Source organism: Penaeus chinensis, chromosome 5 (genome assembly GCF_019202785.1).
Source record: "Penaeus chinensis breed Huanghai No. 1 chromosome 5, ASM1920278v2, whole genome shotgun sequence".
Taxonomy (NCBI): Eukaryota; Metazoa; Arthropoda; class Malacostraca; order Decapoda; family Penaeidae; genus Penaeus; species Penaeus chinensis.
The window spans coordinates 13,043,876-13,061,375 of NC_061823.1; the positions used below are offsets into that span (position 1 = coordinate 13,043,876).

Genomic DNA, 17,500 nt, shown 5'->3' on the forward strand with positions numbered 1-17,500 from the left:
TGTCTGATTTGGGAGTTTATATCTGGAGAAGTATACACAGTTGCCAGTTTCTATTTCATGACTGATATATTTTACATGTGATTTATTGGTACATTGTTCTATTTGTTCACTAATTGCGATTACATATATGCAAGGGACAAGTTTATTTGTAATATGTTTACCGAATAAAATAAAGATTTGTCACCCTATTATGCAAGTGCAAGTGCTCTATATGAATGTTAAGTCAGTATTTTAAAGTTCAAGATCACAGTCGAGTTACGAAAGGTATCAGTTGTCCAGCATAATGGATTCACATTTTCTTACATAACACACGTAAAGCATAAACAGCTTCTTGCGAAAAATAGTGCGAGTTTGTTGGGTTTTTTTCTAGTGCACACTTTCTTATATATTTGTATGTGTGTATGTCTAAAACACATAGACGTACACACACAAATATTTGTATACATATATGTGTGTGTGCTGATACAAATATTGATAGATAGATAGATACTTATATATGCATATACATATACTTATATATATATATGTGTGTGTGTGTGTGTGTGTGTCTGTGTGTGTGTGTGTGTGTGTGTGTGTGTGTGTGTATACATACATCTATATATATATATATATATATATATATATATATATATATATATATATCAATGCCGCTGGGGAAAATGAATAAAAAATGGGGAAAATGCTATGCTTATTTTTTATTTTTTATGAAATGTCTCTAGCCACAAAGGAGTCAATTAGTAGACCTTGTGACCTTACCTGATTTCACCTTTTCTTGAATTGGCGGGAAAAAATGTATTTTTTTACTAGTGCTATGCATATTGATGGTGTTATTTTTATTCTAAACATTATAATTACTGTAATGTTATAAACATTAGTAACAGCAAAATAATATAACGTAAAATATTTTCTTAAATCAAAGAAAATGGTAAAAGGGCGAGACAGGCAGTACTCATATCTGGCTAATTGGTGACTTAGTACAAGTGTAGCCATCTATGTTTTAAAAACAATTGAACAAGTAAACTGACAGTGGGCATGGCATACGCGTACACGTCATGCACGTCGGCACTGGGATATATATATATATATATATATATATATATATATATATATATATATATATATATATATATGTATATAGATATATATATGCTTACATACAAAATTGAGTAAAATAAGTATATATATATTTATATTTATATATGTTAATATATATATATATACACCATTACATATTTACATATATATATATATATATATATATATATATATTTATATATATGTATATATTTATAGATATATACATATATGTATGTATGTGTATATATACTTTTACACATATCAACATATATGTGTGTATATATATGCATGTATGTTGATATAAACATGCACACACACACACACACACACACACACACATACACACACACACACACACACACAGATATATATAGATAGATAGATAGATAGATATAGATATATATGAATATATATATGTATGTATATATGCATACATATATATATATGAACATATATGTATGTATATATAGATAGATATACATATGTGTATATATATATATATATATATATATATATATATATATATGCGTGTCACAAAAGAAATTATATAGAAACCCTGTTTTATTCGAGAGACGCTATAGGCTAGTATAACCTGCAGCCTAGGGCTCTTTAAGCTTACCCTACCCACCCAAAGCTTGAAGAGACATGTTTTTGTTTCCGTGTGTGTGTATATATATACATATATATATATATATATATACATATATATACATACATACATACATACATACATACATACATACATACATACATACATACATACATACATACATACATACATACATACATACATACATACATATAGATAGATAGATACATACATACGTACATATATATATATATATATATATATATATATGTATATATAATAAAATGAAATATACAAATATATATATATTCATATACATATATGTATATGTATGTAGGTTAATATAGATATATATATATATTGATATTTATATTTGTGTGTGCATATATGTGTGTGTGTGTGTGTGTGTGTGTGTGTGTGTGTGTGTGTGTGTGTGTGTGTGTGTGTGTGTGCATGTGTGTGTGTGTGTGTGTCGAAACCTTTGATTCGTCATCAGTTAAACAGAGAAATGAAATACCGTTTTGCCACGTGTTATGTTATATAATGTATGTGAATATAACATCATTCAGCGGCTAAAGCTTTTTAGATAGGTTAATCCATTTGTTAATTTTGCTGATTATTACTGGAGTATTTTAGATGGTTATTTCGAGTTGAGTAAGGTTAGAGCGAGGCTTATTACAAGGATCCCTTCATTTTGGAGGAATATCTTAATACAGATTGTTGATACAGACTGATTTAGTATACGAATAACTAGATGAACTAGCGGTCTCTTCCTGTTCAGAATGGAAAACAACAAAGGAGGGTGGTGTAAATCGCTCAGTCCGCTATGTTTGATCGTGCCCAAAGACTGAAAAACAAAGCGTGGGTCGTGTTTCAAATGTTTCAAGTTGAATTACAAACAATAAATCTTTAATTTACTCTGTATTTCGGTTACCAATAATCATTAACTCCCATTAAAAGAGGGGGAAAAAACATGTTATTCACATTATGTCGTAAGTAAAATATATTGGAGGGTTTTTCCTTCAAACCCAAATCCCCAAGTGGTGGCAGCAATGTCGAAGTAAGAATATATTTATATTATGTATATGGAAAATTTAACCCAACATTAGTGACAAGCGGTGTACAAAAAAGATAATTAATATTGGTGACAGCGTTCAATTTTTTAAACCGACTTCTATATATGAAGAACATTAAAGGATCTATATTTATCTTTCTCATATATATATATATTAGATATAGATATAGATGCAGATACAGATACAGTTACATACATACATGCATAAATAAAAAGATTCATGTGTGTGTGACATGGTGATATTATGTAGACATACAATCGCTAATGGGCTTAGAAAGGTTGAACATTTCACATTTATATCATGATCACTAAATATGGCCGAATCTATAATGATTATAACTAATGATAAGAAAAGATGGTCCGCTGAAATGTGTATTCGTTTAGTATGTTTAGTCATCATGAGGAGCACCATAAGGACATAAGGAATAATTGAAATGCATAAAGGTTACGTTTATAGAAACTTGTACCTTGACATGGAGCTGTATCGGTGTCTCCACTGTAGCCGGTCATTTGACATTCTGAAGTGATTGTAAGTAAACGAGATATGTTCTTGAAAAAAAAAATACTCCAGATATTAACATTAAGCCCGGCGTTTATTGCATATCCAAAGGACTAAATTCCATATAATTAATTCGTTGACACTAACGAGATTATAGGAGAAAATATGATCATCTGTGTCATAGCCTGGAACAATCACATATAAGTGACATAGAAAGAAACGTGTAACACTAGAATATAATTCATTATGTAACGTTTATGAAACGCTACACTTTTAAGAGAATTAAAACATGATTCCTAAAGCTTTGTTTGTAATAAAATTGCAGCATTTTTTATATTCTGGTTTTCTATTGTTTGTTATTGCTATTCTAAGGAGTTTTACAAAATATATGCATAACAATCCTTTGCATTGAGTATTTGTAATTTGATTAATGACTACTCAAGTCGATCACCTGTAATTTTGTTGAAAATTGCAGTAGAAAACCAATTGCAATGGAAGAATGCTGTTGTCTGAAGTTAAAAGACCATATTTCTAATTAATATATCATAGCGTTTATATTATCTTTTCTTACCAAACACTTTATTATCGTAGGAATTTATTTCAACAGTTCTATCACAACTGCAACTTTGAAACAGGAGAAAGTCCAGAAAAGTAATGAAGTTACTTTCTTGTGTGAGCAAATTAAAATCAATTAAGGTCAATTAAGAGTTTGGTGATGCTAATGGCATATGAATCATATGAATCGCTCAAATGGATATTTCGTTAAAGGAACTGTGACAGCTTCCAAAGTTATCTGCATACTATTGGTCTCATTAGTGCACAAGGCTATGTTTCAATTAGTAGTATGGATGATATAGTTTAAATGAAATCCAAATGATAATTTCCTAACTGCATCGTCCGCAGACAACTAGAACGTGTTGTGAATGGCCATATAATTGATATTCCTTTTGTTTTCGTAATCTTATTATGCAAAATAAAAAAGAATGTTAAAAAGCCTACGTCTTCTTTTCAGAAGGCAACATATTTACATAGATATATACAAACTCACATTTTATACTAAACATATATACTCACATACACACACACACGTTTGTAAGCATGAGTAAGATCTATCTATTAACACACACACGCACACACACACACACACAGATATATATGTATGTATGTATGCATATATATGTACACACATGTGTATGCTTATGTGTGTGTTTATGTATTTCTGACGAAAATATAATCGAAACCGGTCAAATATATATCTTGTATTGTGAAGATATTCATTCTCATTCATACCTTTTCTACATATTAGGGTGTGTCTGTAAAAAAAGTATTTATGCATGTACTCTATACACATGTACTGTATAAAATCATGACTACAAAGACCTTTAAAAGATATTACCATTATTTCTCCTCCGAAAATAAATGAAAAGGGTTGCATTTGAAATGAAATTTATTTGTACAACAAAATAATGGGAAATAGTCTGCGTTAGCAGATGGTATGAAGTCAGTTTATGATATAAATATAAATAGCAGAAGATCGACGATAGAGATATTCGACTAAAACCCTTTAGTCATCATGAGGAGCGCCATAGGAGCGGGAGACCTCTCCACGGGCATTGCGGGCGTCCTCCTCAGCAGCGAAGGCGATCTGGTCGAGGACGAACTGAGGGATCGGGTGGGGAAACTCGGGAGCCACGGGCAGGTGGTCACCCTGTGGCTGGAAGCCGCGCTCGTCAGCTACGTATTGAAGGTGGACCTCTGTGCCGTCAGGAGCGGTATACCTGTCAACAAAACCAGTCGATAATGATCCTCTGCATAATGTGATCTCTTTGAAGATGAAGTCCATCATAGTATCTCCATATAAATCCTGCTGTGGGTAATGCATTTTAACAACTTACTTTAAAGACTATATCTACTCTTGTTTAATTTGATGCAGACAACTTATTACTACGTACGAGAAGGATCCGGCACTGTTGATGGCTCCCTCATCTCCTACAGGAGAGCCAGACTCAGACATGACGATTCCGTTGGCAGTCTCCATGTCGAAGTTGTACCTTCCGTCGTCCTCGATCACACGGTCGTCCCTCAAGATGGCGATCTCGTCGGAGGCCGCACGAGCCGCTGGGGCCTCGTACAGCCTGTCGGCACAGGCCACGGCGACGAGGAGGGAAAGCACTACCTGTGATACATAATTAGGGTCAGATATTACAATTGCTCACGAGTGTTCGAATTTCATGGCTTAACTCGAGTGCCAATTGTGGACCGTACTAATACTTACGAATTTCATTTTGAATGACTTGTATCTTACTGATGCTGTGGTTGAAGACCGACTGCTTTTATATCTAGGTTTCGACGACCACGAGTTGCCAGTTTATTTGTATTTTCCCGTATTTTTAGAGATCCACCTGCCGTTTTGATAATTCCTTTGCCTTTCGATGATGCGGTTGCACGTAAGTATGTCTGATAAGTAATTCCGTTATGCTACTGAAAATATTTAGGATAAAATGTTTAAATTCGTGACCCGGAAGGAATTAACACAGGTTTCTTGTCATTGTAACCTGTCGTAAGACATTCTGAGGTCATTATTAGTTCAAGGTCGAAAACAAGATATACAAGATATATCTTGCACTTAAATGTACACCAGATTCTATTTTTAAACCTGCAATTTATTAACTCCGAATCCTAAGGATTGAACACCATTTCATATCAAGATTACATATCCTATGCTAACTGCAGGAAAATGATATGGTCATTAAAACTATTACATGAAATATATACATACACTACGTAAAGAAATTATTACTCATATCAACCATGGATATAACAGTGCTTTAGCATGATGGCTGAACTTACTCTTTGTAAATTTAAGTATAAGCAAAGATGATGCAAAATAATAATAATGATAAACGAATATTAAATATTTCAGTATATACATATTTTTATGGTTTTCCTACTCATTTAGATTTGTTCTTCCAAATGATTCGGCATTATAGTGTAAATCAGTTCAAGTTTTGTTAATCTTTTATGCAATATCGGTCAGAATGCGAGAAAATATTAGTTGCTTGAGGTAAAAATATATCTTAAAATATTTATCATATATCAATACTAGCCTTTGATATACGTTTTATTGATCTGTACCAAAATTAATTTCAGCAAATTTGTCTGTCTGTAGCTTAATTTTTTACCATACTTATATATATCTTATATATATATATATAACTAAAAGTTTGGAAGCAGAATGATGTCTTTTACTCTATTTTGTACTCGAATTAAAATCAATGATAGGATCGAAGATGTTCTGTATTCTCTCAACATGAAACTAATTACTTCAGAGAATTCCTCCTTTGTGGAAGATTTAATGAGCATACTTCCAAAATGTTTACTATAAAATTTCAGTTACATCAGTGTGTCGCACTATATATTCATTTGAAATAATAATCCCACTAGATTTACTGAATATCTTGTTTTTCTTATTTCTTATCGAAGTGAAATACCGAATATAATAACAAGTTGTCTTCGTCTTTTTAAAAGTACTGCATATCTCCATTTTTTTTTAATGATCAACATACATAAATATGTGAAAAATGTATCTATGTCTGTAGTATATGTGAATAAAATTCGCACATGCACACAGACATGTGTTTCTTTACATATGCATGTATACGTGTGTTTGAGAGACAGGGTGTGTGCGTGGGCGTGCAGTGAAGTACGTGCATACATATTCATTCACTCATATCTGACGAAAAATAGACACCGTAGAAAGGGAAACTCTGGCCTCTTTATCTTTGACAAAATTCGGCTCTTGTTGGTGTATTTCCGACTGCTATATTCCTATCCAAATTCCCTCCAAGTATCGGCTTCATTTTACAAGTTTAAAAGGAATAGAGTCTCGAAGAGTAGCAGGTAAGCGTTTCCCTTGCTACTGTAAAGTATTTTCCTAACCATTATACACAGGTTCCAGTTTGTATACTCCGATCATATATTCGCGTGTAAATCCATACGTATATGGATTACGTATGGCATTGTATTGTAGTGTGCTTGCACATCAGCAAAATAAAAGGTTGAATTTGATATGATATTTATTTGTGTAACAATAAATAGGAGATGGTCTACATTAACAGACGCTATGTCAGTTTACAATGTGAATATAAATAGAAAAAAATCGGCGGTGAAAGAAACATTTAGTTAATGTGTTCAGTCGTCCTGAGGAGCACCATAAGAGCGGGAGACTTCTCCACGGGCATTGCGGGCGTCCTCCTCAGCGGCGAAGGCGATCTGGTCGAGGACGAATTGAGGGATCGGGTGGGGGAACTCGGGGGCCACTGGCAGGTGGTCACCCTGTGGCTGGAAGCCGCGCTCGTCAGCTACGTACTGAAGGTGGACCTCAGTGCCGTCAGGAGCGGTGTACCTGTCAACAAAATCATGCACTCATGAACCTCTATATAATGAGGTCTCTTTGAAGATTAAGTCTATTATAGGTACTCCTTGGAATTCCTGTTAATTAGGTAATGCATCGTAAGGATTACAATAGTTTGTAGGCTTTATCTACTCTAGTCTAATTTGATGCAGACTGCTTGCTGCTACGTACGAGAAGGATCCGGCACTGTTGATGGCTCCTTCGTCTCCTACAGGAGAGCCAGACTCAGACATGACGATTCCGTTGGCAGTCTCCATGTCGAAGTTGTACCTTCCGTCGTCCTCGATCACACGGTCGTCCCTCAAGATGGCGATCTCGTCGGAGGCAGCACGAGCCGCTGGGGCCTCGTACAGCCGGTCGGCACAGGCCACGGCGACGAGGAGGGAAAGCACTACCTGTGATACATAATTAGGGTCAGATATTACAATAGCTCACGAGTGTACGAAATTAATGATTTAACTCGAGTGCCAATTGTGGACCGTACTAATACTTACGAATTTCATTTTGAATGACTTGTGTCTTACTGATGCTGTGGTCGAAGACCGACTGCTTTTATATCTAGGTTTCGACGACCACGAGTTGCCAGTTTATTTGTATTTTCCCGTATTTTTAGAGATCCACTTGCCGTTTTGATAATTCCTTTGCCCTTCGAGGATGCGCTGGCACGTAAGTATGTATGATAAGTAATTCCGTTATGCTACTGAAATTATTTAGGATAAAATGTTTAAATTCGTGACCCGGAAGGAATTAACACAGGTTTCTTGCCATTGTAACCTGTCGTAAGACATTCTGAGGTCATTATTAGTTCAAGGTCGAGAACAAGATGTACAAGATATATCTTTCACTTAAATGTACACCAGATTCTCTTTTTAAACCTGCAATTTATTGACTCCGAATCCTAAGGATTGCACACCATTTCATATCAAGATTACATATCCTATGCTAACTGCAGGAAAATGATATGGTCATTAAAACTATTACATGAAATATATACATACACTACGTAAAGAAATTATTACTCATATCAACCATAGATATAACAGTGCTTTAACATGATGGCTGAACTTACTCTTTGTAAATTTAAGTATAAGCAAAGATGATGCAAAATAATAATACTGATAAACGAATATTAAATATTTCAGTATATACATATTTCTATGGTTTTCCTACTAATTAAGATTTGTTCTTCCAAATGATTCGGCATCATAGTGTAGATCAATTCAAGTTTTGTCAATCTTTTATGCGATATCGGTCAGAATGCGAGAAAATATTAGTTGCTTTAGGCAAAAATATATCTTAAAATATTTATGATCGTATATTAATACTAGTCTTTGATATACGTTTTATTGATCTGTACCAAAATATATTTCAGCAAATATATTTACCATACGTATATATATATATATATATATATATATATATATATATATATATAACTAAAAGTTTGGAAGCAGAATAATGTCTTTTACTCTGTTTTGTACTCGAACTAAAATCAATGATAGGGTCGAAGATGTTATGTATTCTCTCAACATGAAACTAATTACTTCAGATAATTCCTCCTCTGTGAAAATTTAATGAGCATTCTTCCAAAATTCTTACTATAAAATTTCAGTTACATCAGTGTGTCGCACTATAAATTCATTTGAAATTTAAATCCCACTAGATTTACTGAATATCTTGTTTTTCTTACTTCTTATCGAAGTGATATAGCGAATATGATAACAAGTTTTTTTTTTTTTTTTAAAGTACTGCATATCTCAATTTTTTAAATTATCAACATACATAAATCTGTGAAAAATGTATCTATGTCTGTAGTATATGTAAATAAAATTCGCACATACACACAGACATATGTGTCTTTACATATGCATGTGTAAGTGTGTTTGAGAGACAGGGTGTGTGCGTGGGCGTGCAGTGAAGTACGTGCATACATATTCATTCACTCATATCTGACGAAAAATAGACACCGTAGAAAGGGAAACTCTGGCCTCTTTATCTTTGACAAAATTCGGCTCTTGTTGATGTATTTCCGACTGCTATATTCCTATCCAAATTCCCTCCAAGTATCGGCTTCATTTTACAAGTTTAAAAGGAATAGAGTCTCGAAGAGTAGCAGGTAAGCGTTTCCCTTGCTACTGTAAAGTATTTTCCTACCCATTATACACAGGTTCCAGTTTGTATACTCCGATCACATATTCGTGTGTAAATCCATACGTATATGGATTACGTATGGCACTGTATTGTAGTGTGCTTGCACATCAGCAAAATAAAAGGTTGAATTTGATATGATATTTATTTATGTAACAATAAATAGAAGATGGCCTACATTAACAGACGCTATGTCAGTTTATAATGTGAATATAAATAGAAAAAAAATCGGCGGTGAAAGAAACATTTAGTTAATGTGTTCAGTCGTCCTGAGGAGCACCATAAGAGCGGGAGACTTCTCCACGGGCATTGCGGGCGTCCTCCTCAGCGGCGAAGGCGATCTGGTCGAGGACGAACTGAGGGATCGGGTGGGGGAACTCGGGGGCCACTGGCAGGTGGTCACCCTGTGGCTGGAAGCCGCGCTCGTCAGCTACGTACTGAAGGTGGACCTCAGTGCCGTCAGGAGCGGTGTACCTGTTAACAAAATCATGCACTCATGAACCTCTATATAATGAGGTCTCTGTGAAGATTAAGCCTATCATAGGTACTCCTTGGAATTCTTGTTAATTAGGTAATGCATCGCAAGGACTACAATAGTTTGTAGGCTTTATCTACTCTAGTCTAATTTGATGCAGACTGCTTGCTGCTACGTACGAGAAGGATCCGGCACTGTTGATGGCTCCCTCGTCTCCTACAGGAGAACCAGACTCAGACATGACGATTCCGTTGGCAGTCTCCATGTCGAAGTTGTACCTTCCGTCGTCCTCGATCACACGGTCGTCCCTCAAGATGGCGATCTCGTCAGAGGCAGCACGAGCCGCTGGGGCCTCGTACAGCCGATCGGCACAGGCCACGGCGACGAGGAGGGAAAGCACTACCTGGGATACATAATAAGGGGCAGATATTACAATAGCTCACGAGTGTTCGAAATTAATGATTTAACTCGAGTGCCAATTGTGGACCGTACTAATACTTACGAATTTCATTTTGAATGACTTGTGTCTTACTGATGCTGTGGTCGAAGACCGACTGCTTTTATATCTAGGTTTCGGCGACCACGAGTTGCCAGTTTATTTTAATCTTTCCGTATTTTTAGAGATCCACTTGCCGTTTTGATAATTCCTTTGCCCTTCGAGGATGCGCTGGCACGAAAGTATGTCTGATAAGTAATTCCGTTATGCTACTGAAAATATTTAGGATAAAATGTTTAAATTCGTGACCCGGAAGGAATTAACACAGGTTTCTTGTCATTGTAACCTGTCGTAAGACATTCTGAGGTCATTATTAGTTCAAGGTCGAGAACAAGATATACAAGATATATCTTTCACTTAAATGTACACCAGATTCTCTTTTTAAACCTGCAATTTATTAACTCCGAATCCTAAGGATTGAACACCATTTCATATCAAGATTACATATCCTATGCTAACTGCAGGAAAATTATATGGTAATTAAAACTATTACATGAAATATATACATACACTACGTAAAGAAATTATTACTCATATCAACCATGGATATAACAGTGCTTTAGCATGATGGCTGAACTTACTCTTTGTAAATTTAAGTATAAGCAAAGATGATGCAAAATAATAATAATGATAAACGAATATTAAATATTTCAGTATTAACATATTTTTATGGTTTTCCTACTCATTTAGATTTGTTCTTCCAAATGATTCGGCATTATAGTGTAGATCAGTTGAAGTTTTGTTAATCTTTTATGCAATATCGGTCAGAATGCGAGAAAATATTAGTTGCTTGAGGTAAAAAATATATCTTAAAATATTTATGATAGTATATCAATACTAGCCTTTGATATACGTTTTATTGATCTGTACCAAAATTTATTTCAGCAAATTTGTCTGTCTGTAGCTTAATTTTTTACCATACTTATATATATCTTATATATATATAACTAAAAGTTTGGAAGCAGAATGATGTCTTTTACTCTATTTTGTACTCGAATTAAAATCAATGATAGGATCGAAGATGTTCTGTATTCTCTCAACATGAAACTAATTACTTCAGAGAATACCTCCTTTGTGGAAGATTTAATGAGCATACTTCCAAAATTTTTACTATAAGATTTCAGTTACATCAGTGTGTCGCACTATATATTCATTTGAAATATAAATCCCACTAGATTTCCTGAATATCTTGTTTTTCTTATTTCTTAACGAAGTGAAATAACGAATATAATAACAAGTTGTCTTCGTCTTTTTAAAAGTACTGCATATCTCCATTTTTTTGTCTGATAAGTAATTCCGTTATGCTACTGAAAATATTTAGGATAAGGTGTATAAATTCGTGACCCGGAGGGAATTAACACAGGTTTCTCGTCATTGTAACCTGTCGACATTCGGAGGTGATTGTTAGTTCAAGGTCGAGAACAAGACATATCCTTCACATAGACCCGATTCTAATCTTATACCTGCAGTTTAATGACTCCGAATTCTAAAAAATAAACTCCATTTTTAATCAGTATTATAAATCATACGCTAACTACAGGAAACTGATATGATCATTAAAATCATTACTTGAAATATGTATTTCGTAGAACAAATACGTTATTTAATCATATCAACCATAGATATAACAATGCTTCAGCATGATGGCTAAACTTACTCTTCGTAAATTTAAGTTTAAGGAAAGACGTTCCAAAATAATAATAATAATAAACGTATTTTGAATATGTTTAGCATATCAAAAATGTTTCTATGGTTTTCTTATTCATTTGGAATTGTTTTTCGGCTTTATAGTGTAGACAAACTTTATTTTATGCAATAGTGTTCAGAATGTTGAGAAAGTTTTAGTTGCTTTAGGTAAAATATATCGTAATATATTTATGATAGTATGTTAATATCCCTTGATATACATTTTATTAACCTGTGCCAAAATGTATTTCAGTAAATTTGTCTATGTCAGTGGCTTAGATTTTTATCATTCTTGTATATATAACTAAAGGTTTATTTTGCACTCAAATTAAAACCAATGACTGGCTCGAAGATGTTGTGTAGTCTCTCAACATAAAATTAATCATTTAAGTGAATTCCTCCATTGTGGAAAAGTGAAAAGTGAAAGACCATTCTTCCAAAGTTCTTATTAGAAAGATTCAGTTAGATCAATGTGTCACACTATACTTTCATTTGGAATAAAAATCCTACTAGATTTACTAATATCTTTGTTATTTTACTTACTTCATATCGAAGTAGAATAAAGAAAATAATAGCAACTTGCCTTCGTCTTTTTAAAAGTACTACATATCTCCATCTTTTCAGTAATCGACACACATAAATATGTAAAAATGTATCTGTGTCTGTAGTATATGTATATATAATAATGCGCGCGCGCGCACATACACTTGCATATATGCGTATGTGTGTGATAGAGTGTGTGCGTGTGCTTACGTACATTGAAGTACATTCATACATATTTATTCACTCATATATCTGACGAAACGTAGACAAAGAAGGAAGAGGAACACTGGTCACTTTGTTACTGACAATTCAGTTCTTGTTGTCTTCCCGACTGCTATACTCCTGTCTAAATTTCCTCCTAGTATTGGCTTCAGTTTACATATTTAAAAGGAATATAGTCTCTCTCGAAGAGTAACAGTTTGGTATTTCTTTTGCTAATGTAAAGTATTTTCTTCTCAATTATACACAAGTTCCAGTTTGTAATCTGTGATCATTTCTTCTTGTGTAAATCCATACGTCCATGAAATTACATATGACATTGTCGTAGGCTTCTATATCTTATTTGTAGTTTCGTTTATTTGAAAAATAAAAAGGTTGAATTTAATATGAGATTTATTTGTGTAAAAATAAATAGGAGATGGTCTGCATTAGCAGATGTTGAATGCTTATAATGTGAATATAAATAGAAAAAAAATCGGCGGTAGAAAGACACATTTGGTTAATGTGTTCAGTCGTCCTGAGGAGCACCATAAGAGCGGGAGACTTCTCCACGGGCATTGCGGGCGTCCTCCTCAGCGGCGAAGGCGATCTGGTCGAGGACGAACTGAGGGATCGGGTGGGGGAACCGGGGGCCACTGGAGGGGTCACCCCCGTGGCTGAAGCCGCGCTCGTACTACTTTGGGGTGGACCTCAGGCCCCCAGGAGCGGTTTTTACCTGTCCCCCAAAATATGCACTCATGAACCTCATGTAATGTACCTGTTTAAAGATATGTCTTGTCTTTCTTGACATTCCTATAGGTAGTGACTGAACAAAAACTTATGATGTTTTTTCAGATTTTCGATACTACGAAAAGGGATTAAAATATTAAAAATATTATAAAAATTTTTTAAAAAATTTACTAATATAAATTTTTTTTTAATTTTTTTTTTTTAAAAAGGGGTTTATTAATTTTTTTATTTAAGGCAAAATTTTTTTTATTTTAAGGTTTTTTTTTTTTTTTTTTTTTATTTGAAAAAAAAATTTTTAAAAAAAATTTTATTTTTAAAAAATAAATTTATTAATTTTTTTTTTTTTTTTTTTTTCCCCCCTTTAAAAATTTTTTTGGTAATTCTTTTTTGAAAATTTTAAAAAAAAAATTTCCTTTTTTTTTCCCAAAAAGTTTTTTAAAAAAACCTTTTTTTTTTAATGGGGGGGTTTTTTGGGGGGGGAAAAAAAATTTTTTTTTTCCCCATAAAATTTTTTTAAATTAAAAAAAATTTTAAAAATTTTAATACTTTTAAAAATTTTTGTTTCACAAAAAAAAAGGGGGGGGTTTTTTTTTTTTAAAAATTTTCTATTTTAAATTTTTTTTTAAATTTTAATTTTTTAAAAAAATTTTAAATTTTTTAAAATTTTTTAAATTTTTTTTTATTTTTTTAAATTTTTTTAAATTTTTTTTTAAAAAATTTTTTTTTAAATTTATTTTTTTTTTAATTTTTATATAATTTTTTTCAAAAAAAAATTAAAAAAAAATTTTTAAAAAATTTTAAAAAGGGGTTTTTTTTTAAAAAAAAAAATTTTTTTTTAAAATTTTTTTTTTTTTTTTTTATTTTTTTTTTAAATTTTTTTTGGGTTAAAAATTTTTTGGGGCTTAAATTTTTTTTTGGAAATTTTTAGAAAAAAACCCCAAGGGAAACTTAAATTATATGGTATAAAATATTGTGTGTTGGGTAAAACCCCAATATATAAATATATTTACATATATATGTATAATTGTATATACATATATATGTATATTTGTCTCTATATATACATATATGTATATATAATTGTGTGTGTCGATATATATACATATACATATGCATGTATATGCGTGTATATACATATATATAAGTGTGTGTGTGTGTACACACACACTCACACATATATCTATGAATATATATATTTATATATATAAATATATATGCATATATTCACACGATTGTATATACAAATATATACATATATATATATATATATATATATATATATATATATTTACACAGACCCACAATTTTACACCCACACTCATGAACACACACATCTGTATGGGTAAATACCATGCATATATATATATATACATAGTATATATGCATACATGTACATACATACATATATATATATATATATATATATATATATATATATATATGCAATATATATAAATATATATACATATATATTATATAAATTATATATATTATATATAGTATATATATTATATATAGTATATATATTATATACATACATATCCATATAATGTATACATATTGTGTGTATATCTACATATGTGTATGTGTGCGTACACTATATATATGCATATATATATGCATATATAGAATATATGTTTATATAATATAAATGTGCATATTTACGTATACCCATATGTCTATGCATGTATATATGTATACTGCACAGTACATGTATATATATTTGTATACTTATATGACAACAAAAATATCACAATAATAAGGGAAACACCTCTTCCCTTGACAAAGTTCTATTCTTGTTACTGCCTTCACTTCAACCCAACTCCGTTTCAGTTTACCACTAAAAAAGGTGTGAATTGCTCGAAGCGTAATAGGTTCCGTTCCCCTTACTACTGTAAAATTCCGTTCCGTAATCACATCCCCTCACATGTAAATGTGTGGGGGTGTATGTTATGTATATATACATACATATATGTACGCATTTATTGTTTTTTATCTTTTAATCTATCGAACACATATGTATACATATAGATAGATAGATATAGTTATGTGTATATGTAGTATATACACGCGCGTACACGCCTACACTTAAACAAGTATGTGTATGTATATGTATACATGTGTGTGTGTAATACTTTAACATTTATATGCATATATATTCACACACCCTCACACATATATATGGATGGGTGTATAAATGTATGCGTATGTATATAAATTTATGCATGGCATGTTTGAATGTACAACATGGATGTGTATTACATCTGTAGTTTAGCAGTGAATCAAATTAAAAGGCTTGGTTTGGTATGAGATTTATTTGTGCAACAATAAATAGGAGATAGTCTGCATCAGCATATTGTATAATGTCAGTATATAATGGAAATATAAATAGTAAATCAGCGGTGGAAAGTTATTCGACTACCACAATTTAGTCATCATTGGGAGCACCATAGGAGCGGGAGACTTCTCCACGGGCATTGCGGGCGTCCTCCTCAGCGGCGAAGGCGATCTGGTCGAGGACGAACTGAGGGATCGGGTGGGGGAACTCGGGAGCCACTGGCAGGTGGTCACCCTGTGGCTGGAAGCCGTTCGCGTCAGCTACGTACCGAAGGTGGACGTCAGTGCCGTCAGGAGCGGTGTACCTGTCAACAAGACCAATCGAAAATGATCCTCTAAATAATGTAACCTCCTTATACATCATGTTTCCTAAAATACTATGGTATCTTACAGGTTGATAGATACGAAGGATATGTGTGTGTATGTGAAAGTATGCAGATGTATCCGTGTAAATGGGTTTGTGAGACTGTGCAGTATGTCTATATTTGTGTAATGTAATACTTATTGCCACGTACGAGAAGGATCCGGCACTGTTGATGGCTCCCTCGTCTCCGGGAGAGCCAGACTCAGACATGACGATTCCGTTGGCAGTCTCCATGTCGAAGTTGTACCTTCCGTCGTCCTCGATCACGCGGTCGTCCCTCAAGATGGCGATCTCGTCGGAGGCAGCACGAGCCGCTGGGGCCTCGTATAGTCGGTCGGCACAGGCCACGGCGACGAGGAGGGAAAGCACTACCTGTAATGCACAATTGCCATCATATTTGGCTGCAGTTCACGAGTGTCCAGATTTATTAGATGTAACTCGAGTGTGCCGATAGTACACAGTTCTTGTACTTACGAATTTCATTTTGATCGAGTTGTATCTTACTGATGCTCTGGTAGAAGACCGACTGCATTTATACCAAAGTTTCAGCGATCTTGAGTTACTAGTTTGTATTTTTTCGTATAATTTTAAATTTTAATTGCAATTTTAAACAAACCTCCGATTTTCAGTATGCCTGATAAAGAATGCGGTTGTGGTATTATAAACATGAAAAATAAGAATGCTATGGATAACTTTGTACCCTGAAATAAAGCTACACAGGTATGTCGCCACAGTAGCCGGGTAATATAACATTGTGAATTGATTATTGGTTCAAGGTCGAGAACAAGATTTATTCTTGAGACAAGTGTACACTAGTTTCTAATCTTAACCCTATAGTTCATTGACTCC

General features: G+C 33.2%; 4 protein-coding genes across 5 annotated transcripts in view; all 4 read right to left on the reverse strand.

Annotated features, from left to right (window-relative positions):
• The window catches only part of LOC125025374 (cuticle protein AMP1A-like), a 12,860-nt gene extending 7,325 nt beyond the window's left edge, over positions 1-5,535 (reverse strand). Inside the window, exons 1-3 of one of the 2 annotated variants that reach the window (XM_047613352.1) lie at positions 5,516-5,535; positions 5,193-5,416; positions 4,670-5,018 (exon numbers count right to left, since the gene is read on the reverse strand). In XM_047613352.1, coding sequence (XP_047469308.1) covers positions 4,805-5,018; positions 5,193-5,416; positions 5,516-5,524 — 447 coding nt within the window. In that variant the 5' untranslated portion in view covers positions 5,525-5,535 and the 3' untranslated portion in view covers positions 4,670-4,804. Of the gene's footprint in view, positions 1-4,669; positions 5,019-5,192; positions 5,417-5,515 lie in introns of those variants that run through there. The other variant, XM_047613353.1, reaches the window with a different exon arrangement.
• A 1,768-nt stretch (positions 5,536-7,303) lies between these two features.
• LOC125025373 (cuticle protein CP14.6-like) lies at positions 7,304-8,281 on the reverse strand. The gene is made up of 3 exons (XM_047613351.1): positions 8,149-8,281; positions 7,826-8,049; positions 7,304-7,645 (listed from the first exon to the last, which is right to left on the reverse strand). The coding sequence occupies exons 1-3, from the start codon at positions 8,155-8,157 to the stop codon at positions 7,432-7,434; spliced, it is 447 nt and encodes a 148-aa protein (XP_047469307.1). The 5' UTR covers positions 8,158-8,281; the 3' UTR covers positions 7,304-7,431.
• Positions 8,282-9,933: 1,652 nt separating this feature from the next.
• LOC125025371 (cuticle protein CP14.6-like) lies at positions 9,934-10,803 on the reverse strand. The gene is made up of 3 exons (XM_047613349.1): positions 10,780-10,803; positions 10,457-10,680; positions 9,934-10,276 (listed from the first exon to the last, which is right to left on the reverse strand). Exons 1-3 carry the CDS (start codon positions 10,786-10,788, stop codon positions 10,063-10,065), a joined length of 447 nt encoding a protein of 148 aa, XP_047469305.1. The 5' UTR covers positions 10,789-10,803; the 3' UTR covers positions 9,934-10,062.
• A 2,798-nt stretch (positions 10,804-13,601) lies between these two features.
• LOC125025376 (cuticle protein AMP1A-like) lies at positions 13,602-17,271 on the reverse strand. The gene is made up of 4 exons (XM_047613354.1): positions 17,126-17,271; positions 16,803-17,023; positions 16,404-16,592; positions 13,602-13,754 (listed from the first exon to the last, which is right to left on the reverse strand). Exons 1-4 carry the CDS (start codon positions 17,132-17,134, stop codon positions 13,730-13,732), a joined length of 444 nt encoding a protein of 147 aa, XP_047469310.1. The 5' UTR covers positions 17,135-17,271; the 3' UTR covers positions 13,602-13,729.
• Positions 17,272-17,500: the final 229 nt, after the last annotated feature.